General features: G+C 24.7%; 20 protein-coding genes across 20 annotated transcripts; 9 read left to right on the top strand and 11 right to left on the bottom strand. All coding sequences in view use genetic code 6, as the record gives it.

Moving 5' to 3' along the window:
* Positions 1 to 29: 29 nt before the first annotated feature.
* On the top strand, positions 30 to 386 carry SS50377_23354 (uncharacterized protein; the record flags this gene model as incomplete). Its single annotated transcript, XM_067907219.1, has 1 exon — positions 30 to 386. The coding sequence occupies one exon, from the start codon at positions 30 to 32 to the stop codon at positions 384 to 386; it is 357 nt and encodes a 118-aa protein (XP_067766487.1).
* Positions 387 to 395: 9 nt separating this feature from the next.
* Positions 396 to 713, bottom strand: SS50377_23355 (uncharacterized protein; the record flags this gene model as incomplete). Its single annotated transcript, XM_067907220.1, has 1 exon — positions 396 to 713. The coding sequence occupies one exon, from the start codon at positions 711 to 713 to the stop codon at positions 396 to 398; it is 318 nt and encodes a 105-aa protein (XP_067766488.1).
* A 63-nt stretch (positions 714 to 776) lies between these two features.
* Positions 777 to 1496, top strand: SS50377_23356 (uncharacterized protein; the record flags this gene model as incomplete). The annotated part of the gene is made up of 1 exon (XM_067907221.1): positions 777 to 1496. One exon carries the CDS (start codon positions 777 to 779, stop codon positions 1494 to 1496), a length of 720 nt encoding a protein of 239 aa, XP_067766489.1.
* A 53-nt stretch (positions 1497 to 1549) lies between these two features.
* On the bottom strand, positions 1550 to 3289 carry SS50377_23357 (Transmembrane domain-containing protein; the record flags this gene model as incomplete). The annotated part of the gene is made up of 1 exon (XM_067907222.1): positions 1550 to 3289. One exon carries the CDS (start codon positions 3287 to 3289, stop codon positions 1550 to 1552), a length of 1740 nt encoding a protein of 579 aa, XP_067766490.1.
* A 91-nt stretch (positions 3290 to 3380) lies between these two features.
* On the top strand, positions 3381 to 3650 carry SS50377_23358 (Ribosomal protein L37a; the record flags this gene model as incomplete). The annotated part of the gene is made up of 1 exon (XM_067907223.1): positions 3381 to 3650. The coding sequence occupies one exon, from the start codon at positions 3381 to 3383 to the stop codon at positions 3648 to 3650; it is 270 nt and encodes an 89-aa protein (XP_067766491.1).
* A 178-nt stretch (positions 3651 to 3828) lies between these two features.
* SS50377_23359 (uncharacterized protein) lies at positions 3829 to 4371 on the top strand (the record flags this gene model as incomplete). Its single annotated transcript, XM_067907224.1, has 1 exon — positions 3829 to 4371. One exon carries the CDS (start codon positions 3829 to 3831, stop codon positions 4369 to 4371), a length of 543 nt encoding a protein of 180 aa, XP_067766492.1.
* Positions 4372 to 4375: 4 nt separating this feature from the next.
* SS50377_23360 (uncharacterized protein) lies at positions 4376 to 5476 on the bottom strand (the record flags this gene model as incomplete). The annotated part of the gene is made up of 1 exon (XM_067907225.1): positions 4376 to 5476. One exon carries the CDS (start codon positions 5474 to 5476, stop codon positions 4376 to 4378), a length of 1101 nt encoding a protein of 366 aa, XP_067766493.1.
* A 160-nt stretch (positions 5477 to 5636) lies between these two features.
* SS50377_23361 (uncharacterized protein) lies at positions 5637 to 7346 on the bottom strand (the record flags this gene model as incomplete). The annotated part of the gene is made up of 1 exon (XM_067907226.1): positions 5637 to 7346. One exon carries the CDS (start codon positions 7344 to 7346, stop codon positions 5637 to 5639), a length of 1710 nt encoding a protein of 569 aa, XP_067766494.1.
* Positions 7347 to 7405: 59 nt separating this feature from the next.
* SS50377_23362 (Annexin 11) lies at positions 7406 to 8350 on the top strand (the record flags this gene model as incomplete). Its single annotated transcript, XM_067907227.1, has 1 exon — positions 7406 to 8350. One exon carries the CDS (start codon positions 7406 to 7408, stop codon positions 8348 to 8350), a length of 945 nt encoding a protein of 314 aa, XP_067766495.1.
* Positions 8351 to 8384: 34 nt separating this feature from the next.
* On the top strand, positions 8385 to 9110 carry SS50377_23363 (uncharacterized protein; the record flags this gene model as incomplete). Its single annotated transcript, XM_067907228.1, has 1 exon — positions 8385 to 9110. One exon carries the CDS (start codon positions 8385 to 8387, stop codon positions 9108 to 9110), a length of 726 nt encoding a protein of 241 aa, XP_067766496.1.
* A 36-nt stretch (positions 9111 to 9146) lies between these two features.
* SS50377_23364 (actin) lies at positions 9147 to 10181 on the top strand (the record flags this gene model as incomplete). The annotated part of the gene is made up of 1 exon (XM_067907229.1): positions 9147 to 10181. The coding sequence occupies one exon, from the start codon at positions 9147 to 9149 to the stop codon at positions 10179 to 10181; it is 1035 nt and encodes a 344-aa protein (XP_067766497.1).
* Positions 10182 to 10663: 482 nt separating this feature from the next.
* On the bottom strand, positions 10664 to 11059 carry SS50377_23365 (uncharacterized protein; the record flags this gene model as incomplete). Its single annotated transcript, XM_067907230.1, has 1 exon — positions 10664 to 11059. One exon carries the CDS (start codon positions 11057 to 11059, stop codon positions 10664 to 10666), a length of 396 nt encoding a protein of 131 aa, XP_067766498.1.
* A 56-nt stretch (positions 11060 to 11115) lies between these two features.
* SS50377_23366 (uncharacterized protein) lies at positions 11116 to 11991 on the top strand (the record flags this gene model as incomplete). The annotated part of the gene is made up of 1 exon (XM_067907231.1): positions 11116 to 11991. The coding sequence occupies one exon, from the start codon at positions 11116 to 11118 to the stop codon at positions 11989 to 11991; it is 876 nt and encodes a 291-aa protein (XP_067766499.1).
* A 13-nt stretch (positions 11992 to 12004) lies between these two features.
* On the bottom strand, positions 12005 to 12652 carry SS50377_23367 (uncharacterized protein; the record flags this gene model as incomplete). The annotated part of the gene is made up of 1 exon (XM_067907232.1): positions 12005 to 12652. The coding sequence occupies one exon, from the start codon at positions 12650 to 12652 to the stop codon at positions 12005 to 12007; it is 648 nt and encodes a 215-aa protein (XP_067766500.1).
* Positions 12653 to 12700: 48 nt separating this feature from the next.
* On the bottom strand, positions 12701 to 12964 carry SS50377_23368 (Synaptobrevin; the record flags this gene model as incomplete). Its single annotated transcript, XM_067907233.1, has 1 exon — positions 12701 to 12964. One exon carries the CDS (start codon positions 12962 to 12964, stop codon positions 12701 to 12703), a length of 264 nt encoding a protein of 87 aa, XP_067766501.1.
* A 46-nt stretch (positions 12965 to 13010) lies between these two features.
* Positions 13011 to 14549, bottom strand: SS50377_23369 (uncharacterized protein; the record flags this gene model as incomplete). Its single annotated transcript, XM_067907234.1, has 1 exon — positions 13011 to 14549. One exon carries the CDS (start codon positions 14547 to 14549, stop codon positions 13011 to 13013), a length of 1539 nt encoding a protein of 512 aa, XP_067766502.1.
* A 1237-nt stretch (positions 14550 to 15786) lies between these two features.
* Positions 15787 to 19899, bottom strand: SS50377_23370 (SMC4-like protein; the record flags this gene model as incomplete). Its single annotated transcript, XM_067907235.1, has 1 exon — positions 15787 to 19899. The coding sequence occupies one exon, from the start codon at positions 19897 to 19899 to the stop codon at positions 15787 to 15789; it is 4113 nt and encodes a 1370-aa protein (XP_067766503.1).
* Positions 19900 to 19966: 67 nt separating this feature from the next.
* Positions 19967 to 20509, bottom strand: SS50377_23371 (uncharacterized protein; the record flags this gene model as incomplete). The annotated part of the gene is made up of 1 exon (XM_067907236.1): positions 19967 to 20509. The coding sequence occupies one exon, from the start codon at positions 20507 to 20509 to the stop codon at positions 19967 to 19969; it is 543 nt and encodes a 180-aa protein (XP_067766504.1).
* Positions 20510 to 21103: 594 nt separating this feature from the next.
* Positions 21104 to 23875, top strand: SS50377_23372 (uncharacterized protein; the record flags this gene model as incomplete). Its single annotated transcript, XM_067907237.1, has 1 exon — positions 21104 to 23875. One exon carries the CDS (start codon positions 21104 to 21106, stop codon positions 23873 to 23875), a length of 2772 nt encoding a protein of 923 aa, XP_067766505.1.
* A 3-nt stretch (positions 23876 to 23878) lies between these two features.
* SS50377_23373 (putative phosphate transporter) lies at positions 23879 to 26353 on the bottom strand (the record flags this gene model as incomplete). The annotated part of the gene is made up of 1 exon (XM_067907238.1): positions 23879 to 26353. One exon carries the CDS (start codon positions 26351 to 26353, stop codon positions 23879 to 23881), a length of 2475 nt encoding a protein of 824 aa, XP_067766506.1.
* Between the last annotated feature and the right edge of the window lie 2 nt (positions 26354 to 26355).

Genomic DNA, 26355 nt, shown 5'->3' on the forward strand with positions numbered 1-26355 from the left:
TATTATATTTTAAATATACCTTGATTAAAATGAAACCACGATCTAAAAATATTATACCAGTAACACCTATAAGACCTCTAGTTAGGCCACTAAGTTAATTAAGCGAAGTTGCTATAATATAATAATTAAAGGATGAAGTAGAACTATTACAAAAACAGTTGTATCGAGAGAAATGTATAAACTCGTTGCATACTTATTTAAAATAAGCATAGTATACTTCCAGCGACATGGTCGAGTAATTTGAATATTCAAAATCACATTAAGATTCATAAGAGGCAAAATTATTAAGGAAAATCACAGAGTAATTTGAAGTTATTATAAATGATACTTCTATTGAGCTAGGATATAATGATGAAGTAGTATTTTTCAACGATTTACTATAGTGATAACAAAATTCATTACATTTATTTAATCGTTTCATGCAAATGCTTTAATAACTCAATTTCTGTTTTACCGTCAAATTCTATTAATACTGAAGAAATAATACAAACTTATTTTTGTATAATCTCTGAGAGCCATTTAGATATATTTTTTAACGTGTTAGAACTTCCTAATAAATTTATAGGCTCGCAATCATCAATAGGCTGTTGAATCACTATATCAGTTAATTCATTATTGATATTTACTAATGATATGGTGATTGATTTATTTAACTGAAAAATATTAACATCACATTGCAAGGTACAACCTTAAAATATATTAGTTTACTTCATTTTTAGTGTATCTATATTTTTATTATATAACTAGATATAATATTTTTTGCAATAAATTACCTAATGAAAATATCAGTTCTTGAAGCTACACTAAGAATTCAATCGGTATATAGAAGATAAAATTACAGGAATATATTTATTAGAATAATAAAATTACTATATTAACTTTAATAATGTGATTAAAACTATTTTTTAGCTGCATTAAATTAAAGTTAAATTAAACATGAGCCAGTTAAAGTTATTTTCAAGCTAAGAGGAGCATAGTTTCCACCAGAAGTAATATATAAATTATAGCTTATAAACTCAATCACCTTAGGTACTTAAAATTTTCAAATACCTAAATATATTTAATCATAACCCTAGCCTTTTACTAATAAAAATAAGCATTATATGAGTCTTGTAAAGCCTAGATAATTATCTTCTGTAATTAAACTTCATGCTATCAAATCATCATATGAAATTTCCCTTCTTTTTGAGATATCATCTAAAAAATTATCTCGTTAAAAACGCGAAACTTTCAGATAACGATAGGCTCGTAAACTTAAAAAAATGTTTGGCATAGATGAGGAAAAGCCTATTAGAGATTTAGATACTGATTTTTTCGCTGCCAGCCAGGCATCTGATCTTAAAGAATTTATTGACATGATTTAACAAAGTGATAAGTCTATTAATGACAAAGATAAAGACAAAATGATAGAAGACTTTTTCTCTACAGAATATGATGGAGAAAAAGTTGATTTTGATTTAATAATGTAAGATCTTCCTGGCAGTCAATTTGTATGAAAAAGTCTCACTACAATTTATCACCAATGGTAATAATATATACTTATAGTATGTCAGTCCTTTTTAGATCTGCTAACAAGTGTAAGAAGACAGCACATATAAATGAATAATAATACTCCAAAATTAATACTCTATAACGTATAACCTACTAAATTATGGTAGTCTTTAATAAAGTATTATGCTAATAATTCTTCAGTCATCTATATAAGAATGATTTTATGATTAAATACCAGTTTAGTAAAAAGTTGGTCACTCTAAATTAATAGTGTTTTCCAAACAATTTCCATTCCAAATTTAATAAAAATAGTTGTGCTATTATTTAATAAGTCATATGTTATCTAAAATGTAGCTACTAAACAGCTTAACTAAAGACATAAGCCTATACTTTATATTGATATTGTATCAATATAATTTTTTAACCTTAATTTCATCTATTAACAATATTTACCCATTTTATTAGAATCTTATTCAAATGTAAGTTCATCATATTACTTATAACTATGCTATACTAAATTATTGAGCTTGTTAAGCTATTACTTATTTACTGCTTAAACAACCTCGTATTGTTTGCATTATGAATAAATATCGTCAAATTCTGATAAGAATAGTGATGAAGGTGACTTTATGTGATCATTTTCAGTTTTTATACATAATTTTTTTCTATTTGAATGTGGTTTGATCTTGATTAAAGGTTTTTTATTTATTTTTATCTACGAATAATTTAATGAAATATTAATCTTTTAATGAAAATAAAGAATAACAAAAACATAGAATATTAGTAACAGAATTGACTGATTTGCTTCATAGAATGAGAAATAAAAAGAAAGTAAAGAAATAACAACATAGAATAAAGGTGTTAATGTTTGTTGTTACTCTTTATTATAAACGTCTTTATTTTTTACTAATATAACCAAAATTGGTATTTAAAATAATATAAATGTAATGCATTACCAAAATACAAAATTATAATGATTACTATAATATTATTTAACAACAACTGGAAAAGGTAAATATAAATTTTTATAGCCAAATTTTATAATTTGAATGACTGATCTTAGTAAAACATATGTATTCGGCTATAATATACATTACTGCTATTCTGAATCTTATAATAGCAATAAAATATTAGGGTAAATATGTTAAAACATGTTACTAAAATCATTTTATTAATAAAAAAGATATTCTATAAAAGATATTGATACGATGGTCATTAAGGTCAAAAATATTCTAGTAAAAACCATCTGTCGTTTTAATGGATGTTAAAAGACCCACTAATAACAAATTATAGATTATGGGAAAACTAAGGATAAGAATTGTTAATTACTTGTACTAAGTAGAAAGAATAATATATTTGATAAGAAAACATTTTAATGAACTAGTGCATCTATATATAGCATAAAATTTAATATCTCAAAATGTGAAATAATATTTGGTACATAATAAATGAATAAATTATTACTTGTAGTCATACAAACTACTAATACAGTTAATATCTAAAAAAAATTATATCTATTTGGTGGAATAAATTTAGATAATTTAATCAATTACAAGTAAAGAGTTAATGAAATTAAACTTTCAAGTAATGAATACCAAAGAAACTATAAAATTTAATGAGAAGCAAAAAATTTTCTATATTAATGTTATATTCCTTGAATTAACGAGAGATTATTTTACAATAAATACTAAATTGATAAACTATTTTGGTCTTAAAACTACTTATCAGGAAAATTTTATGAACTAAAGCTAAATAAAAGTCGGCAGCCTATAGAAATAAGTAAAACTCCAACTAACATATTATTAAAAGGAAGTAAATAACATAATTATTATCATATATTATAGTAGAAATTATTTGAATTCTTTTCTATATTCCACTCCATTGCGAACATGGCAAGACGTACTAAGAAGGTCGGTATCGTTGGTAAATATGGAGTCCGTTATGGTCGTGCTGCTCGTAAGTAGTTGAAAGTTATTGAAACTGCTCAACGTTAATTATATACCTGCCCATTCTGCGCTAAGGATTAGGTCAAGCGTCAAGCTTGCGGTATCTGGAACTGCCGTTCTTGCAACAAAACTATTGCCGGTGGTGCCTATTCATTTACTACTTCTACTGGTGCTGCAGTTCGTGGTGCTATCCGTCGTATCACTAAAGAATGATTAATTATATTAAGATGTTTATAGATACTAGATTTATCTAAACGTACTTTGAATCGAGTATAGATATTAACGTAAGTGCTCTTTATGTTTATTTCATTTTTTATTTCTTACTAATTTTTATTTTTGTAACTTTTATTTATGTTATTATATTCAATTATAGTGCACTTATAATTGAAATATGAGTTGTGAAGATTTAATCTCATCAATAAAAACAGCCATTAATATTACTCTAGATTTCAATCTTTCATCACTCTAAGTAATTTGTCTTGCATGTCATGCATAATATAATAATTAACATTTTAGTTCAACTAGGCTAAAGAAATATACTAAGTAACTTTATCACAAAATTACTAAACATTATAGGTAACAATCATTCTAAGAGAGATATCATATAATCACCCATAAACCATCAATTTTACTTCGACTAATGGAATTTTATGATCATCCATTATTACTTGAAAACCTAAAATCTTGTGTAAAAATAATTTAATAAAAAACAGTTGGAACAGGATAATCTTAAGAATGTCCCAAATGTGTAATTCTTGCAGCTTTAATATGCCTTTAAGGCGAAGAAGCTGAGGTTATAGCAGGTAGGAATTGGAGAGTTTTAGTTGAATTAGGAATTGACAAGTAGGGTAAAATTTCTGAAAATAGCTTTATTAATGATAATGTAACTAGCGAAGGGAGTAATTATTCAGACCTAAGAAATTTTATTGTGTGAATATTCAGTCACTTAACTCACTTATATCAGAATCTGTCATTTAATATATGAAATTATTGTTATCTGCGTATGTATTTTCTGCATAATTGATTAGTTATAAATAACTAACACTATCATTTTTTCCAATAGACTCAATATTAAGAACATGATTATTTTAATTAATCATGCCAGATCCAGTTCTAGTGATTTTGTTGTTTTTAAGTCCATTGAAACTTTAAACTCTAAAGACCTCTTCTCTTCTCATATTCAAAATAGAATTAATTTTGACTAGACTTCCTATTTTCTTGTTGTTATCAATAAACTTTGCTATACAAAACTTAGGCTGTGGTAGAGGGCCACCCATCCATGTAGGAATTGGTAGTAACCGCTCTCCTAACTTATATCCTAATATAAGTTAACCACAAGTATCTCTATTCTCTAGAGAAGTTAGTGCTGTAGTAGGAAAAGTTTTTAAACAATCGACATCTTGGTGGCAATTAAAATTTCTAACGTGCTTTGTTGTAAATTTATTAAAAAGCACAGAATTTGTCATTCTCATTATCATATCAATAAAGAGCATTGACCCTAAATTTTTTGCAAAAATTAAGTGGTCAAGCCTAAAATAACTAAAAACATATTTTATAAAAAGATCTTTGTGCTGTTAGACGCAACTTAACATTTCCTTCTATCCATTTAGAGCCAACAGCGAAATTAAATCATATGGCGGAGGATATTTTAAAATTTCATATCTTCTTGCACTTTCTAAATAATATGGCAATGCATAACTAACAATTTTATGTGAGTCTGATAAAATAGCCAACTATAAAGGAGATACATTAGCTGGAACAGGAAAATGTGGAATAATACCATTAACAGTCATAACTGGTATTTTATGTGGCTTCAATGTTAATATATCTAATTCTTAAGAAAATAAGGCTTTAAACGCAGCGTAATGACCAAAATATGCAGTATAGTGTAGAGCAGTAAATCCTTCAATATTTCCCTTGCATATATCTGATCTAGTATCTTTTTATTTAGAAAACTATCCTACTAATGTAAGCAATTCCTTATCAAGGCCCAGCTATGCTGCATTAAACCACTGTGTCGTATCTAAACATGAACCCATTATTGCTAATAATAAACTTATATCCTGGTTTAATAATATAATATTATTATTAATAACTAAATTGCTAAATACATTAAGTAAAATAATAATAGTATATTTATGATTTGTTATAATTCTTTTTAGTTACAAAAATTTAATAAGATACGTATATAAATAATAGTCATATCAACCCTTCTAATTCCTTTATTAATTCATCTAATTCTATTTCAAATCCTGATAACTTTTACTCTTTGTCCAATAATACTCTTTCAAATTTTTCAGTTTCTTCTCTTAATCTTCTTTCTGCTATAACTGCTCGTTCTACCATTTAATTAGAATATGCTAATGGCTTGTCTGCTGCCTCCAATCTTCGTTATATTTCGTTTAGCTTGCTATCAGTATTGTTCTCCTTTAATATTTATAATTCTTATTTAAGCTCCTAATTATTGCATCTTTCATTAGCAATTTAACTCTCTGTGTTTCTTATTTAAATTTTTAATTCAGAATTAGCTTTATCATAATCGAATCTAATTTATCTTATTCTTTGTTCGTTAAACTCATCCTCTCGCAATTTTTATTCAAAGTGCTCTTTTTCTAGTGACTTAATGCGAGACTTATCTAATTCTCTCATTTATTCAAGTTGTTGTATTTGTTATTTTAACATGTCTGTATCTTCTTATTTTTAAGGCGATAACTAAATAAGTTTAACTTATAAACTTGAAATCTCTGTTAACTATTTGCTTATTTATTAATCTCTCTTTTCGATTTCTTTCATAATATTAGTATTACTCCCAGTAACTTATGGTTTTAAAGTTTCCTTTGCATTTTACACTATCTTATTCTTTAAATATAAAAGTTCCTTGTCTTTTTCTTATAATAAAATTTACAAAGCTTGAAGATCAGTAACAGCCTCATTTATTTTATTTTTATATATTTCTTCATTATTGGATTTATTATTTTTTATTATATTAATAACATCAAATAACATTTTATTTGCATCAACTTCTGCGTCAACATCATATAATTCACTTATAATATCTGCAAACATTTTCTTCATTTTTTAGTTTTCATTCATGGTTTATTAAAATTCATCTTTTAACCTATTCACCAATAATTTAGTATTATTATGATCATAAACTTCGGAATTAAGTTTATGTCTAAGATTAGTAAGAATTTAATCTGATTGAGTTTACTATTAATTTTATTTTGGCTACTGCAGCCTGTCACATTCTTTTTACAAATTCGTAATTAATTTTTCTTATTAATCAAATGAATGATCCGAGTGAGTTTTTGGTGGTAAATTTTAATAGATTTTATTGTTCTTTTTGTGTGTTTAGTCTATATTTTGATACATCTAAACAATAGGTTGATTTATCTATTTTGCTATAGATTAAGATTTTTCTGCCAGGATAGATGGTTCATTTGCTGTAAAATATTCATATTGCAAATTTTTAGATAGCTAGAGACTATCTACTAATTAATGGCTGTTAATTCGTGGTGTAATTTGATTATAAACATGTTCCAAATCTGAAAGTTATTACTCTAAATTTGATGAGTTTGATTTGTTATTATATTTTTAATTAATTGATGGATAATTTGAATCATATTTATTCTCTAAAGATATAGAATCAGTAAATGATTACATATCTAAATTAGAATGCTTTGACTCAGAACCTTATTTCATGGTACTCATTGGAGGTGACTTAAGATAAGAATCATTAAATGATTACTAATAATTATTCTATTCAATTTCTTCCTCCTCACTATCCAACTAACTGATGATTTTCTATAAATCTGTTTCTGGCCCAGTATTTGACTATTCTCCACTTTCTCCCTCTAATCTTTTTCTCAGCCTATTTTGAACTGCTTACTATAATTTTGTGCGTTCCATTATAAAAGCAAAATTTATAAATATTAAATCTTATTATATATTCGATAAAAACAGAATAAATGCCTGATAATTAACCAGCTTTATTGGATACTATAACACTACACAATACATTAGAATAAATGTAAAACCTTAAATCTGGGTCTATTTCAGATAAAAAATTTATCGAGATAATCAAAAAACTTACTGAGGATTAATTTAATCAAATTAATCGAGAATTCTATTTACAAAATAAAACCTCAATATCATAATTTATCATAGATATTATCAAAGATCAGGCAACTGAAGATCTTTGTCTAGCTGTACTTGCTCCAAAATACTATATTTGGTCAAAGTCTATACATATATCATTTCTAGATCTTTTGAATAATTCAGATTTACTTATTACCGCGATTTTATCATTAGATATTATAGACCTCTTTAAAGTAAAGTAATAATATAAATTATAATTCAAAACTGACCTTGTTGAAGATTTTAATTCATTTATTTAAGGTCATTCTTTTTGGCAATAATTATTAAGACAATGGATTACACGTGATACCCCTGGCGTAGTATCTTCACGGTTTAGTGTTGAAAAGGATGCAAAGGCGTTAGATTTAGCAACGAAAGGCTCAGGAACTGATATTGAAATATATGTAAATATTTTTACGACATCAACAACTACAGAATTCAAGGATATTATCTTAAACTATGAAAATTTAGTCGGTGTGACATTTAAAAAATCATTAGAAGATGAATTTCTAACCGATTCACTAGATTATTATGCTGCAATGCTTGTTACAGAAAGATTGCGATCTCCTGAAGCGTTAACAGAATTTATATTTTCATACTGTTTTACAGAAAAAAATGGTGACAAGCCTATGCTTAACTTTCTAATTAGTATGTTTAAAGATAAAGTAGATTTATCAAAAATTAAGGGTGCTTAATCTAAGATTAAATAACAAATCAACCCAATTTAAGCAGGAAATTACTAAAATGCTGTTTTAAGTTTTTTTGGATTTAAATGATAATATCATATTTTATTTATTTTCACTTCTTTTAATGACTACTTTCTAAAAAAACTAGTTAGTCTCGGATAAGAAGATAATGCATTAAGAAATTAATTATTTTAATAAATTTACTCATAATATTAGGCCTTTTAAAATTTAACCTACCAAGGAAGTAATATAATTAAGTGATAAATAATACGAATTTTATAAAAGACCGTTAGATGAAAAATTACCTGTTATCGTTATTTTTTATGAAGCTGTAGTTAATACCAAAGTTGAATTAGTCAAAGTAGAAATTTATGATTCAAAAACATGTAACCTAATTAATATGATAAATATTATTGTTTAAGGCTAGTTTAGCATTATAGATAATAGCTTCACATGGAATTAAAAGCAATATGACGATGATAATTAAAAAATTGATAGAAAATAGGCTTTTTCTATAATAAAATAAATATGCAGCAGAAAATAAATCTATACATTCAGTTTAAGTAAAACAACAAACAAATTACTAAAAAATTGTGCATGTTTTAATAAATTTCAAAATATCTAAGAAGTGTATTAAAATGCAAGCTTAGTAGAGATTGCTAGAAAATTAAATAATATAGAGAAAGACTAAATGGTAACAGAAGAATTAAAAATTTAAACCATTAAAATCTTAATCCATCTTTATGGCGAGGAACACTAATGGTATTTATTTTAACTTTTTGAAGACGATAAGCATGCTCGAAATTATGCTAAATTATAAGAAAAATAAATAGACTTTTATGAATTTTGATTATTATATATTATTTTATATTTATATTCTTTTAAAATGTCGAAGCCAATTGTTGCTGACTTAGGATCTCATACAATAAAAGTTATCAACAATCGGAATTTAAGCGTAATCAACTCATAATATCCATAAGGAAAACCAAATATTTCACTTTCTCAGTTACCACTAATAACTCGTTGTTCTCTCTAAACACCATTTTCAAGAGGTTGTATTATAGCATTTGATGCATTACCAAATGAATTTACAGAAATATTAGATAATAGGTCTCTAGTTATGTCAACACCTCCCCTTTTACCATAATCATTAGCTTCAAAACTAGATGAATATCTTTTTGAATCTTGTAATGTTGCTTCACTTTATAGAATTTCAGCTCCAGCTGCAGCAATTAAGGCGCCTGAACTAAACTCACGAGATTTTCCAGCTCATATTGTATTAGATTTAGGATTTTAGCATTGTACTTGCTCTGCATTAATATTTGGCTAACTAGTTCAACATTCTGTAAGGAGAAATGATGCAGGTGGCTTATTATTAGACAACTCTTTTGGTATAGATCCGAATAAGAAAAATATTTTTTCCGCTCTACCTGATCATTAAATTTTAAGATAATAATTAAGGTAGCTACTACTTTGTGGTATTCCAGAAGGTGTCATATCACTTACTGAAAATAATAAATTGGAACCTGTTAAAATCGAAAATAGGCCTTATTACGAAGTTAGAGGTCATGAATAATTTGGTTTAATAAGTGCTATTATTGATCCAATTTAACTAAATTTAGCACAAAAAGGTGCTGTGGAGTTGGTAAAAGAATGTATTTGTAGTCTACCTTATAGTGTTAGCGTGGTTGCTGCTGAAAATTTAATACTTATAGGAGGATTAAGCAAAAGCTTTAGATTATAAAGTATTTTAGAAGAGAAATTAGTAAAAACTGGAATAATTGGTAAAATTATTGTTACAAAAGAACCAGAATTAACAACTATTAAGGGACTTGAAGTAATAGCAAAAGAATATAAAACTGTAAATAAAGATCTATATTTTGAATATGGCAAGGATATATTTTGTAAAAGATTCTTGTGAGCACTAAAATTTCACTATTACGAACTAAATGAAGTATCTAGATTATTATTACTAAATGGATAATTTTTATGAAATTCATAACTTTAATTAAACTTAAGGTCTCTACATTATTACTCCTTCTTAATTATAATATTTGTTTAAACTATCATAATAATCTAATCTAATATATTCTTCACTTTAAATTATTATGGAAAATGGTCATGATAATCCATAGTTATTACATCATCTACTTCAATTAGCTAATTCACAACTACATATGATTTATCAATTAATGGTAGCTTCGTACATCTTTATTACAATTATATATCATATTTTTTACAAAATATTCCATAATACTTCCAGCAAGAAATAATTAGAGAGTTTTTTGATCCATCTTTAGTTTATGGTTTGATTCTTTTATAAAACTGAACGAGTAAAAGTAAAAACTAAAACATTTATTAATGAAAATATTAAGATGGAAATAAACTATAATAAAATGTCAATCAATATTGTTCTGGATTTTTCAAAAACTTAAGTTTTTAAACATCCCCTCTCTCACTTTCTTATTTGTCATTAACGTTTCTATGATTTTCATTACTCTAATCTCGCCGTTTTTATTTTCTTTCCCAATATTCTTAAACCTTAACTTTATCTAACTCTTATTACTCCGGTGACTTCTCTAATTTAATTCTTTCGCGTCTTTTAATTTCTTTTGTAATAGGTTGTCCAAACTTTTATAACTCATTATTTTAAACCCTCTTAATAGACCCTTTAAGCTAATTAATAAGTGAATGATCTTGTTATAAATTTGCATCTTCTAGTTATTTCTCATACTTCTAAACTTCATTCGCAAAAAACTAACGCCACTCATCATCTGTCCAATTCTTTCTTTTGCCCATAAGTAAAGTGAAAAGAAGTGGCAATATATTAATATATATTATTTTAAAATAATAAAATGAAAGGCATGACTAAAAATTAGTTATAAAGATTAAAAAAAGATATTGAAAATGTTAACATTGTAATTATTCACCCACATTAAGAAATTAATAATAATATTGACTAGCAGAGACGTAGGAGGAAGAAGAAATAGCAGATACAATAAAGTGATACGTCTTAAGTTAGATTTAAAAATTATTGCTTTGATGCCACCAGATAAGGAGCTATCTAGAATTAAAATGCAAGATTAGATCAGTATATTGATATTCAGGCCAATTTGATTAAGTAGAATTTTTAATCTGAAACTTAATAAAATTAAATACTGGAAAAAATTAAAAATATTACAGTCTCATCTCCACGTAGGTCTAATAAATTAAATTCGTTGGCCAAAGTAGTACTTTGTTAATAGAAAAAAGAATATTTTGTTAGAAATTATTAACTGGTAATGGTCAATCGTAAAGATGATTAAAGTATCAAAGTATTAGAGCCATCTTTTTATATTGCAGCCTCGAGTTAACTAAGGACCATTGGATTTTAGGAGTTTATGTTATAATTTTGTTTAATGTTTCCAGAAGCTAAGAAAGGCACTGGAACATTAATAAAAGAAGAGCAGTTGGAAAAAATTTAGTTTAGTGGATTTTAAAAATTAGATTCTTTAGATACTTAAGTTTTTACTTAAAAAGGCAAATAACTAGTCCTAGAGAATATAAATATTCTAATCATAATTTTCGGAAATGCAGATGGTACCAGTTTATAACGTTATATAAATTTAATGAAATGGTAAAATTCATCTTAGACAGCTGTTCTTATTTATCTTTAAGAAGAACTTATATCTTAGGAAATTCTTCATATTATTAACTAGGGTTTGACTAGGATGAAAATAAAACAATAGTGAGAATACATATAATTCATTTTTTAACCCAAAACCATTTTCTTTCTCTATCTATTTTAGTTTTAATTGGGTCAAACAGTTTCGAAATAACTTATGATCTTTTATAGGCATTTCGTTTACCTTACAGTGGTTATTTAATTAAGACCGCCAACTCTTCTAACGATTTTGTCTATTGATTTTAACCATATGTATATGTTTATTCAATATCTAAAATCTATTTGACAGGTAAAGATATGGTAAGCTTTTAAAGTTGTTTTTTAGCTTAGAAACCTACTACAAGACGTTATCCTATTAAATCGTAGAGTTTTTATCGATAATCATTTATAGGGTACTTACATTATTTAACAGAACTGATATCAATTTCCTACTTATTTACATAATAATCACGTATATTTGAACCAACTTGAAAATACTACTCAAATTCTACGATTTATGTAACTGAATTGGTAAGTAGTAAATAAGCAATAACGTCATGCGCATGAGCTTCTTGAAATCCAACTGAAATATTATATGACTCAATAATTAAAGGGCCATTTTAACAAACTGTTGATTAAAAATTGAATACTGATTGTTTATATACAACCTATTCAAGTTTCTTGAATTGAATTTTTGTTTATGACTTTTTAAGATCACTCTTTTCTCTATATGTCTTCCAATTAGACATTAAAACGGAAAATTATTATTTATATATTATATGATATAATAATGCAATTCAAAATATCAATTTTTCTATGGTAAATATAATGATAACTCCCCAAACAATAATCCAAATTTAGTATTTACGCCAAAACGCAGCCCAATCTAATTCTTTAGCATCAGATAGAATTTATTTTGTTGTATCTTACAAATCTTTAGCATTATCTGCCAATCCATCTAGCTCAATACCTCTTGTATATAATTTTTCTAAATTATCAGTAGCCTATTTTTTAATACTTTCCGTTTCTTTCTTTAATAAATTTATATTTGAAACGTCCATTTTGCTTATTTTACATATTATAGTATAATATATAATATAATGATTATCATTTAATTTTACCAGCGAAAACGGTTTTTTATTTATCGCCTTTTGACAATGTGATAGCATCTAACATGTGTTTAGACTTCTAAATCATCCAACCATTACAAAGATAATACTATAAAATACTTTATGTATCTAACAATTAAATAATTTGTTCCTCAATATTTTATTTCTTTATTAAAGAATTTCTTAACAACCAAATAATTGTATTTATGTTAATTAGAGAGCAACCTGACATACAAACTTCAATTACTGTTTTATCATAATTAATTTGTTCCTCTATATGTTCCAGCTTAAATCTCTTAAAATTTTCTGGTTGTATTAATAAATTTTTAAAATAATCTTCTTTCGTACCTTTAGTCATTTATTACTGTTCCGTAGACTTTACTATCTATATTTCGTTCACAATACTTTTTTTTGAAAAACTTATTTAAACGTTACATTCATAATTTCTACTATTAAATGAATACTTTCCAATCATCTTAAAATAATTAAATATTTATTAATCCATATATGCATTAAGCACTTCCTAATAGTAATTATCTGTGATTACTACCTAATTTTGCAACATAATAGGTATGCTAAAATTTCCACAATTAATTGCAGCAGGTGATAATGTTTTCCCGCGTAATATTCGTCCTAAATGTGGGGATGATACTTATATTTAATCTACTTTTAACATCACACCAACAACTGGCCATAGAAGTATCATCGACTAATTTTTTCCAATATCTCTTAATGTTTCACAATGATGATCCACTTACACTTACTTCTTTTAAATTTATAATACAACATTTTTTAGGCGCTATATGATTTGCTTTCTAATTATTTTTCTTCTAATCTCCAATTAACGCATACCATCTCTTTATGACACAGTAACATCACCACAGATTCTATTTTTATCGCTTTTGTCAATTAATATTAAATTTTATGATGATTTTATTGCCTCACCAATGAACGACAGAGCAAATCTTTTTTCTTATATGTAATAATTTGCAGTTGCGCGCGAAAAACAATCCAAATATTATATTCCCTACATATTTTCTGCTGTTAAAACAGAAAAATGTAATAATGGTGGTTGTAAGCTTCTATTGATGATTGGTAGTGGAAAATTAGATAATGATAATTAGTTAATTGAATATAATGAAATCGGCTAAGACGGATGGAGTTTAGCTCTCTATCTCTCTAATAAATCAGCTATATTAGTTATACCATATACTGCTATGTCGCAAGGGAAAAAAATACTGTTATCTTCTAATATTTTTATTTCTTAAATATCATTTAAAGCTGGTGAAAAACGAAGCATCTCTACATCTTTAATTATATATATAGTATCTATTTCAGTAAATATGAATCTAATGTTAGGTAATATTTTTATCATTTAAGATTAAATATAGTTATGAAAATTTATTTGAGGAATTCTAAAGCAAATAAAGTCAACATGAATCACATTTATTAATTACTCCAGAAACAGTATAATATTGTCAATTGCATCAGTAGATAAGAAATCTGAAAAAGATCCACCAACTTTCAAACTACTCATTTTCAATTAAAATACAATACACGTTTTATATATAATAATATATGTGTTTAATTGCAAACTAATTATTGGGCATTTTATTTTTTTCATTCTTAATTAGTTAAAGATAATTGCACATAATTTATAAAAAATATAATTTCAGTAACTATTTAAACTAATATCTCATATTTATGTAGTAGAATCCATATATTGACTTTTAATTTTGTATACAAATTATTAATATATTGAGTGGATCTTGAAAAGAAAAATAGTGAATAATACCTTATAAATAATTTAGTTAAAATAATATTAAAATATTAATTCACCCAATAACTGTGTACGCATTTAATTATTTTACCTTACTTATAATCCACTAGATTAACTTACTATTTTATATGTCTTACCCATTATTAAATTTTCATTAAATATAACAATAAACCATAGTATAACATAAGTAAAATGATACTATCACACTTTTGTTCATACTTGTTAATGACTAATCATTAATAAGATATCCGTATGAAATATTGATCTTTAGCAAAGAATATATGATGTAAAATAAAGGTTTTTAAATTAAACAAAATATATATTTGACTCACTATAGTATTATAATAGAGACTTATGAAAATATTTTATAAATTATTAGGACTCTTTATTGTAGAGAAAATATAACAAAGTGATACTATATTTATTACAATTATTTATACTATTTAATATAGTTGTGCTTATTATTGCTATAAATAAATAATCCACTATTTAGATTATACCCATAATTATAATTTATGTGTATAATAATAGGAAATTGTATTGAATAGTCGCTGAAACTAATTATTATCTGTTGATATAAAAGAATAAAAGTAGTTATGTTAGCATTATAACGTATATTAAATAAAGTATAATATACTTTATTATATTAGGGAAACTATTATTATTTTAGCTTGTTATATCTAAATCAGAACACTATATGATCTAACAGTGCATTATCTACATATAAAAATATAGTAAATACTTGTTAAATATTATTAATTAGAAAAAAGGATATATAAGCGAATTAATAGAAACTGTAAGTAATAATAGGATTTCAATGATATTCAGGTTAATTATTTATCATTATATTTAAATTAATAATAATGTTAGCAATACTTATTTTAAAGAAATAAATAAGTTAATAAAGATGATGTAGCATTTAAACGCAGAATAATAAAGAATATATACACCTTAAACACTTTTCTTATATTATATATTTGTAGAGTAAAACAGCTCACTGATCAGAAACATTTATATCTAAACTGACGTTTTAGCTCACATTATCGACTTTATATACACCGATTAATCTATCGGCAATTTCAAAAGTATTATTCCTGAGGCTTATAATGACAAATTAGCATTCTTTTGTTTATTCCTTTAAATAATTTGCAACTAAGCTAACATTTCTGAAGTCTAGTGCCGCATCAATTTCATCAACGACATAAATGAAATTCTTTCTAAATTAATGTAAAGCAAAGATTAAACTTAAGCTGCTTAACGTTTTCTCACCTCCACTTAAGTTTTATATTTAACGCCATGCTTTTTTTGGTGGCATAACTGAAAATTATATTCCCTCAAAGGGATCAAAATGATTAACAAGCTCTAAAATAGCATCTCCACCCATTGAAAATATTCGATAAATTTCTCTTAATTTTTAATTAATATCATTAAAAGCCGTTAAAAATTCTTATTGACGTTAATCTTTAAGTTCATTAAGATTATTGAAAATAATATCAGATTAAGCTGAAATATTAGTGAAAATAGTTTATACATTATTAAGCTTATCAGTTCTCTATATATATTCTTCCAAAATTGCTAAATCTTGTTATAATGCTGATTTCAGTTGATTTAAAGAGTAATTTGTTTACTTTTTGGATTAACCAATTGTATAATTAGCAATAATATAATTATCATATTCAAAAAGTTCCTCTATATTTTGATGTGAAGAAAGCAAAGGTACTTGATAATTCAACTATTCCTAAAGAGGAGTTAAAATCTCATTAAGAAAGTTAACTAACATAAGATTGTTAGTAATATGAGTTTCTGAACTAAGTATTATATCTTAAGATTAAAAAATTTATTAATTTAACTAAGTTTTGTTTGCTTAATGTTACGCGAGTTTTTCTTTCCTAAACTTTTAATCATTTATAACCTAGCTAAATTATTATTCAAACTGAATATTTTCTTATAATAACTGTTGCTTTTTAGCCTATAGTTATTTTTATGAATTTTAAAGCTATTGAAGATATTAGTTAATATGCAGCTATTCTTAAGAGATTTACTATTACTATTCATTTAGCATTTTTTCTTTAGTATTAGTTTCCTGTATTTCTAGATCAAATTGTAACATTATTTAGTCATATTTCATATTTGAGATCTCTAATTTTTATAAATGTTTGTCTAAATCCATTTTATTTTGCTATAACTACTAAATTTCTTTCCTGACTATTTTATACTATTTGGAATTTCCTAAATTATCTATTTATTCTTATAATATTAAGGTTTATGCATTCAATATTTTTTCTTATTATTTTAGTTATTCAATTACTAACGAAATTTTTTATGATTCTATTTACCCGAATAATTGGCTTAAATTATTTGGAAATAGAATAATATTTGCTATAAGAGATTCTTCTGATTCAAGTAAGAATTATGGATCGTTTTTCTGAGTATATTTCACTAAAGACGAGTAGTTACTAAAACCTTATTTTTCGTAATATGTAGTTAATTCAATAATTGAAGAAATTTATTGTTGATATAAATTTTATTGCCAGATTTGAGAATTTTACTAAATAACAGAACTTAATTATTAAATTTCCTAAATAATTGTAGGATTTATTTATGCTTGATGTTGTTAAAATAGTATATTATCACCAATTTACATTATTTAATCTATTTTTTACTAAACTTTTTAATGCTAACAAGATACTTCATACTATTAAACCATAAATTCTTAATTTTTTAATATGATTTTCTAAGTAATTATATCTTATTCATTTAGTAATATTTAAATCTAGGAAATCTATGCATCTGAATTATTTTTCTAAATTTCTATACTATTAATTTCCTTTTGTATTTCTGTTATGTTTAAATCCTATGAAACATCTTATCTAAATCCTTTATACCTTGAATTTAGACTTGACCCACCGCCTGTTAAAGATCCAGATTTTTCAAAGAGCTCTCCATTTAAAGTGACCACACGTAATTTTTATCTATTATTATTTTTATTAATTATTAATGCATCTTATACAGATTCAGTAACTATAGTTTCTTACATAACATGCCAAAAAGCTGGTATATAATTTTCTTTAGTATTTACTAAAGATAGAAATAAGTGAGAATTTTGATTTCTTAATACTTAGTCATTATCAAATTATTTATAATACTAAGAATATCGAGATTTGACTTATGATAAATCAATAAATGAAGCTATTCCTAGGTTATTAGTTCGTATAAATTATAAGCATTATTGAACTTACTCCATTGACTCCACAACTATATAATCAAGTTGAGGTCCGAATGCTGAGATCGCGGCAATATTTAAAGATTTATCAATAATTCCAAGGGATCCCAATCTTCCATATATTCCACTTAGCAAACCCTATTTTTATGCATCTAACACAGCTGATAGTAACTTATTATTTGTAGCAAATTCTTACTTCTATTAATTTCCCTCTTTAATTTTTAAGTTTAGCGTTGTTATTTATAAATTATAATTCGCGATTTAAGTATTTAACTCTTTATGCTAACTCTATAATTTTTTCATATCTACATTAGCTTATTTTTATTTTAATTAAAATAATTCATCTCTAATATCAAGCGTATCCGTATTTTAATATTATATATCTCTGGTAAGTAAAATCATCTAATCAATAGTTTAATTAGAAAGATCAACAAATTGCATTAATTTTTGGTCAATTTATTTGTTTATTGATTATTAAATTGATTATTACTATGCTCTCTGAGATGAAATAGGTTAGATTTGGATTTCAATTTAATGCATTTATTATTAAATATTATTAATCTAGTTTTGATCTTTTACATCTGCTTACTGTAATTAGTCCAACTACTCGTTTTTACTATTTAAAATAATTATATTTTGTTCAATTTAACTTTCAATTAGTTATTTCTATTATGGAAATAATAAATTTTCTTACTAAATGTTTTTTTAATCGACTGTTATTTTGCTTTTAATAGTTAATTATTCTTATAGTTCTTTTAGAATCGTATGGTTTTTTTCTTCTAAAATATGAAAACCAATTTGATTTTCTTTAATATTTGTAGTGATATTTACTAAATCGTTAGTAGTTTCTTAAATTTTATATTATGCTTAATCCTAAATTTCTTTTTATTACTACAATTCATTATCTATCATATTAATAGATTTCTCCAATTCTTATTACTATTATTATAATTGAACAATTTATTATTATTTTTATGACAACCCTAATCTGCTTTAACTAGCTTAATACATATTTTTAGATAAATCTTCTGTTATTTAAATTCCAACAGTTTAAATTTTAGATAACGAATCATTTTTATTGTCAATTAAAGCATCTCTAAATTAAACAGCTGCAGACAATGAAATTCGAATCTCTTATTTTTAATTACTATAATATTCCATTAGAGCCATCTACTGCGACAATAGCGGCAGAAATTTTTAGGTACCAACTACTTATTCAATAAACTCTAATAGCCCAACATCTGAAGATTATTATATGCTACTTGGTTAAATTTTTTATAGTAGTTTTTTATAATTGTCTGGAATATCAGAAATAATTAACTCTGCAATTTTATTATATATATTTTGTGGCTAAAACTCAATATTTAAATTTTATATGATTGATTGAAATGTCAATAAATTTTCTGTTTCAACAGTTGTCATCTATGATAAAATATCATCACCAACAGCTTTCATCATAGAAATTGATTCTACTTCACCCTATAAAATGAGAAATCTGTTATGTGCAATATCTAGTCCATTATCTAATAAAATTTAAGTAACATTAGACAGAGTAGATTTAATGCCGTTTACCTCATAATGCTGAGATCCAGTTGCTTAAATAACTCTACCTATTGAAAAGTATTGTCCATTGTTTGAAAAGTTAACTTAAACTTTAGCAAATGGAACTTTGTATTATGATTGATGAATTAAATCTACTAATTTATCTTATCTTAATTACTTTGCTCTCCAACCAAAAACAAATAAAAGAGCATCTATTATATTAGATTTCCCTGAGCCATTTGCACCAACTATGCATGCTAATCCTTATGTATTTAAGGCTATTAAATGTTCTCCATACCAAGATTTAAAGTTGTGTAGAACAAGTTCTTCGATTCTAAGCATTAAAATTTGAAAAGTGATAACAAATTTATCTACATATTATATTTATTAAATATTAAATAAAATAATATCACTGAAGTAATTTATCTCTCATAACTTCAAGCTACTATTTCATATTTTCATTCTCATTATGCATAGATCTAGTTTCTTTAGTAAGTTTACCGATTTCGAATTTAAATGCTCCGATATTTTCGACTAGAGATGTCTTCTTTTTATTTAATTCTCCAACTTTTTTTTCAAGATCTGTTATTGCTTATTTGAATCTTTATAAATTTGACAATGCTATCTATGCCTACTCTTTCTATCTTTCTACAAGAAGCTATACTTCTTTCTTTTCTGCTTTTCTCTCGATTAAAGATTTAGAAAAATTATCTGATATTTTTTACTGTTAATCTAATTACTACTAAATTGTTTGAAGTTAAGATTATTTGTCTCTAAGCTCATTTTCAGCTCTTTATACTTCATCTTTCATTTTCTAGTGTTCAATTTTAGCGATTTAATGATCTGCAGTCAACTATTTCGCCATTCTTTCTTCAATAGTATAGTCTGCTTGAACTCGTGCCATTTTAGCGCGCATCAAGTCAACTACTTCCAAAGCATTCATCTTTTGCATTTAAATTTTAAATATTTTAAATATTTAGTATAGGATAATAATATATTATTTTTCTCATTTCCATTTATTAAAAGCATTCTATCTTTACTCTTTTGATGCCTTTATTTTTTCATCAATAAAACTCAATTCATGCTTCAAAATATTCTATATAGTTGAAGCTTCGCTTTATTATAATGGTTTAAAAATAAGTGGAAATTCTGCTAATTTTATTTATACTCTTTCTATTCTGCATTAAACTTCATATATAGTAGATTTAAAGTTATTTGTGATTAATTATAATCTAATCAAATGTTTGTCAAGTTTTTCGTTATATTTGACCATTTAATTTAATTTTTAAATTGATTTTAAGTAGTCTTAAAATACATCAAATGAAGTCTGCTAGTTAGTAACAATAGCGAGCTTATCTGTAGGATCAAGCTTTGAATTTAATTTGTATTAAGATATTTAATAATACTCTAAAAATTCTTACTCAATTCCTAATTAAGCTACTATTTAAGTAGATGATGTCGATATTAATTTTAATAGTTCATAGACTTCATAATACATTAAAAGGTATATGATAATAATTATATATTTTATTTATATTGTTTAACAATGTTACTTATATGCTTTGGCATATAAGTCCACTAGTAATAGTTAAATGAATTCATTAAAACTATAGGTAATTCAACTTAATATGGAAAATTTGATCCAACTAATATAGATAAAATTGGCGAATAGGTCTAATAAATGTATGACAAGCAAAGCAATTACTTAGATAATTTTAATACATTTAGATACAGCTGTGTTATTCCAAATGAATAAGGATAGCCTATAAATAAATTTTATTTTGCAAAGGGAACTTCAGATTTAGTCACATGTTCAGTACCATTTACCCATTATCCAAATCACTAGTTTGACGATGTAGAAGATATGATTGTATGGGATTATTAAGATACTTAATATTCATGGCCCCATTTTTCAGGAAATTCGTAGCTAATTAATAATTAGATAAAGAAATATTTATTTAAGAGTAATTTTACTATTTTCCTATAAGATGGAATATAACTCTTAAATCAGTTCATGTTTTTAATTCATCCTAATTCAAATGTTAAAATTTATAATACCTACAATACTGAGATAATATTTAATGACTTAAGTGGAAATTTTGACCCTTAAGTCGTCAGCAATTTTAAGTAATAAGATGAGTTTCCGAATTTTGATAAATGCATAAATATAATTAATACTCTAAACTAATCTTAAAATATTCTAATATTGGCTAGAGGTTTTTATTGGAATAAATAAGTAGAAAATCCACGAAACATCACAATAATTAATACTTTTATATAGAATACTAATTAAAATAACTGGATTTAGGGTAATGTATCTGTTAATTTAAGTAGTATAGTTATTTCTAGATAATTTTTAACTGAATTTTCTTAAAAGTTTAATTCTAAACTGTTATTTCTTTATTCTAATAAATTAAATCAACATGATTAAATACTATTAGTATTATAAGCTTATATCAATTAATTTATATCGTATGAAAAAGTCATAACATTCCCAATAAGATCTAATTTAGTTTTAAATTAATAATATGTTAATTTCTTAGTTAGACCGATATATAATTAACTACAAAATTATATCGGATTCGTCGCTATTTCAATTAATTTTAATAAGTTATTTATGAAAATTATCCCAAACCATAATTATTTAGTAACATCAGACTTACTTATAATGTAAAATGAGTATTTATTGTATTCTATTGCACAACTTCAAGAAAATGTTCTAAGTTAAAAAAATTTAAATTATATTTTTAATGATTCATTTTACGAGTCTGAATAGATAGTTATGAATAATTCTTTAACAAATAAACTTAGATTTTAATATAAAATATAATAATAAATGATAAATTCATCTTAAATATATGTCTAAAATATTAGCTTATAAAAGCTAATATCTTCTCCTATCAGTAATTTCACAAAGCCAAATAAATTTTTTACTCGATTAGATAAATAAGGATACAAATATCCTCGAGTTTTTAAAGATAATACATTTTTATTTCAAAATATATCTCTTTAAAATAATATTAGACTGGTATTTATTATTCCAGAATCATAATTTACAGATCATCATTTAAATTTTGATAAAAATAATATTATTAAGTATTCTTCAATATTAACCTAATTTAATTGCAGCTTGTTGGATTTACCTTAAAATTGTCTTACTAATTTAGATCCTATATAATTCTAAATACCTTATTAACTAATTTTAATCTATTATGATGATAAATAAGTAGATATAGTTTTTGATTCAACTATGATAATTCCGTGTAAAGCTAATGATGTGATATAAAATATTTCAGGAGATTATAGTTGTTAAAAAGATAAATTTAAATTTGTTATTTAAAAAGATATAAGATATTAAATGTTGCAATAGGCAATTTTATTCATTAAGTCAAAGTCTAATATATAGATTTAGTTTTTACTTTATCATAAAAATATGATATTGGTATAAAATAGATAAAATAATATTGTGGGGTTTTCATAAAATAAATAGCTTAACTTTTATAAAACTAGAATAATATCACTAGTTCCGATTATTTATAGAGAATAGAGACGTTAAAGTTTTTATACCTATTGTAAAACATCTCCATAATCATTATACATGTACAATATATAACAACCATTCAAAATGATTGTTAATCCCTTGAATTCAAGCTATTCAATATCAACGTATAATTATACCAACATAATGTCAGCTTATAATATAAGAACTATAAACAGTACAATGTTATTAGCATTCTAAATAAATAATTATTATAACGAACATAAGAAGATTTATGCAATAAAGGAACAAAACTTTTTCATTATTGATTAATATGCTTAAGTATTATTTTCTCCATTACAAATGAAAGTGAATTTAACCTATCGATTCAGAAATAAAAATTTATTTGAAACTGATTTATGCTAGCATAATTAATATAGTATTCCAATGCTTTAGTTTTTATTTAAAATGCGGTTTATTGAATATTCTATTTATATTTCATCCTAATAATATTGCTTAATTTTCAAAATTATTGATGACAGTTTAAATAAGGATTTTCTATAAAAAATAAATAATACAAATATGTACAATTTAACTCTACCTTGGGATTAGTTATTACCATATATAAGTATGTCAAACGTTCCATGTTTTACAGGTTTACAGTATATAAATGAATATATAGATGAAATTTTTAATTATCCAGAAAAATATTACAAAGAATTTGATGAACCTCACGAAAATATTATATTATCATAGTAGTAATATAATTATTATTGGTACTATTTGCTAACATTTTTAATTTTTGTAATCGTAACAGTGACAGTAATAATATGTCATTGATCATCACAAAATCAGTTCATTATCTTCTTCATTAGGGTATAATGTTGTTAATATAATTGCTGGATGCGTATACATACAGGAGATATTGTTAATATCGCAACGGTCTAGTTCATATTCAATGACTTTATCTTAGCTAACAACGGATGTAATATAGTCATTGTGCAAAATTGAAGTTTTCATTATATAACTGACATTCTAAATTTAAAACTTTCTAGATGTTGGTGTGGATAATAAATTTATCGAATTGCTGCCTAAAGTTTTAGATGATATAGATTTTTTAAATTTTCTATCTAGATTTAGTTTATAACAAATCATAATTATCAATAATATTACTAGAATTATCATGGATGATAATGTAATCCAAGTTCGATTTAAAGAAAAATAATATGCAAAACATGTGATTATCATTAAATAAAATGAATAATAGCAAGTTGTAATAACTAATTTCATTATATCGACTTCACCTGATAAATCAGATGTCGAATACTAAGGATTAATGTAGTAGATATTATATCTTGTAGTCAATGAAATTGAAATTATCCCAATGAACACCATGACAATAGAGATTGGCGAAACAATGGAATACATCATACCAACTACCACCATGTGACAAATATATGCAAGCTGAGTAGGAAAAGAAAATTCAAAAAATTTATATGTTCTTATTCTATGTTAACTAGAGCGTCTATATATTTTTTTATAAAATACTAAGAAGACATCAGGGATTCGTAGTAACGTAAATACGCCTAATAAGAAATATTTTGTCATAACATAGTTAGAAAATATAAATGATGATTATGATATATTTTAAGATATCTTATTAAAAATTTCAAAAATAGAAAGTTCTAATAATTGTTTAAAATTGAGAACACCTTAATCATTTAGGGCAGCACCTAGAATTATATGCAAAACTCCCTATATTAAGCCTAAAAATGCAAAAAGACATACAAATTTCAAATTATTCCTTTATGCTCTTGATTTAAATTTTGGTATAAATAATAGAAGTGTAATAATTTATGGTAAACATGACATGAATATTGCCGATATTAATTATGGCATATAGGTTACAATCAGAGTATTAAGTTCATAACACATAAAACATCTTGGTTATTTGAACTTTTCCGTTAAATCAAAATTATCACAATGTAAAATACTAATACAGATATTATTAAAAAATAGATTGAATATTTACTGTTAATATTATGATGCTAACTACAATAAGTATGCTTATGGAACAAAATATCCAATAAAAAGGGCAGTAATAAGAACCCAAAATAATGCATATGAACATATCTATGAAGATTTAGAGGATGCAATATTGTACCAAAGAATTTAATCAGGGTGGCAGGACTATTAAACATATGGTGCAGTATTATCTGCAAATAATGCAATATTGTTTGCTAATGATGCTTCTGTTTATGACTTAAATATTACAAAACATGACTTGCCGATTAAACTAGGTATTAAATCATCCTTTTGAGTTAATTTTTAATTATTTTATAATTAAGTTTTGTTTTTATCCAAAAGCCTGACTTGTGCTGGTGATGGATAGTCTGGACATGCATGCTAGATGCTATTAATATAATTAGGAATGAGTTGCATTTCATTAATAATCTTATTTATTTGTATTTTATAATAACTAATTTTTACATTTTCTTTTTGTTTCAATTCGACTTACTTATTAAACTTATGTTAAATTTATTTGATCTTAATATCATTTAAAATTCCTTGTTTATATGTATTTTATAATAAAAATAGTTTGTTTTAAAATTAAGCTAAATTATCATCTGAAGTTCGTGCACCTTTAACAAATAATTTTAATTAATAAAAATAATATTATAATATTTAACTTTTTGGCGAAATTGGGATAACCTTTACTACTTAATTTTTTGGAAAACAAGTATTTAAAGCGTATTCCAAATTTTATTTATCTTATAACTCTACAGGGAGTCCTTCAAATAATAAAACATAATTTTAAGGTGTTGAACGTTTCATAATAATTTATTTAAATTAAATATAAACGTAATTAAAATTTTTATAAAACATGCAGCCAAGAAATGAAACGATCATACAAGTTATTAATGGAATAATAATATCCGAAGACTAATCTTCAAGAGATGTTATTTAAAGCTTGGACCAAATTGAAAGCTAAACTATAGTTTAGTTTGAACCTAAAAAATAAACGGGAAAAAGTAAAATTGATAATACCATCACAATTTGGAACAGTAAATCAATTATAAGTTTTTAAAATATCACAAAAAGTGCAGCTAGATTTCCTCTCTATAGAAATTAAGAGTTGTCCATATTTAAGGTTTAAAAAAACCACTTATTTGTAGTAGAACTTTTTAATGGCATATAAACTGATGGTAATAGCTATTTTAACATTCCGAAAGCAATAAGAACAATAATAACTACACTAATATTAATAATAATTGTCTGTGTAAAAGTATCCTCATATTGAATTGGATTTGATTACATTC

Source organism: Spironucleus salmonicida, chromosome 3 (assembly GCF_000497125.1).
Source record: "Spironucleus salmonicida strain ATCC 50377 chromosome 3, whole genome shotgun sequence".
In the NCBI taxonomy this organism is placed as follows: Eukaryota; Fornicata; order Diplomonadida; family Hexamitidae; genus Spironucleus; species Spironucleus salmonicida.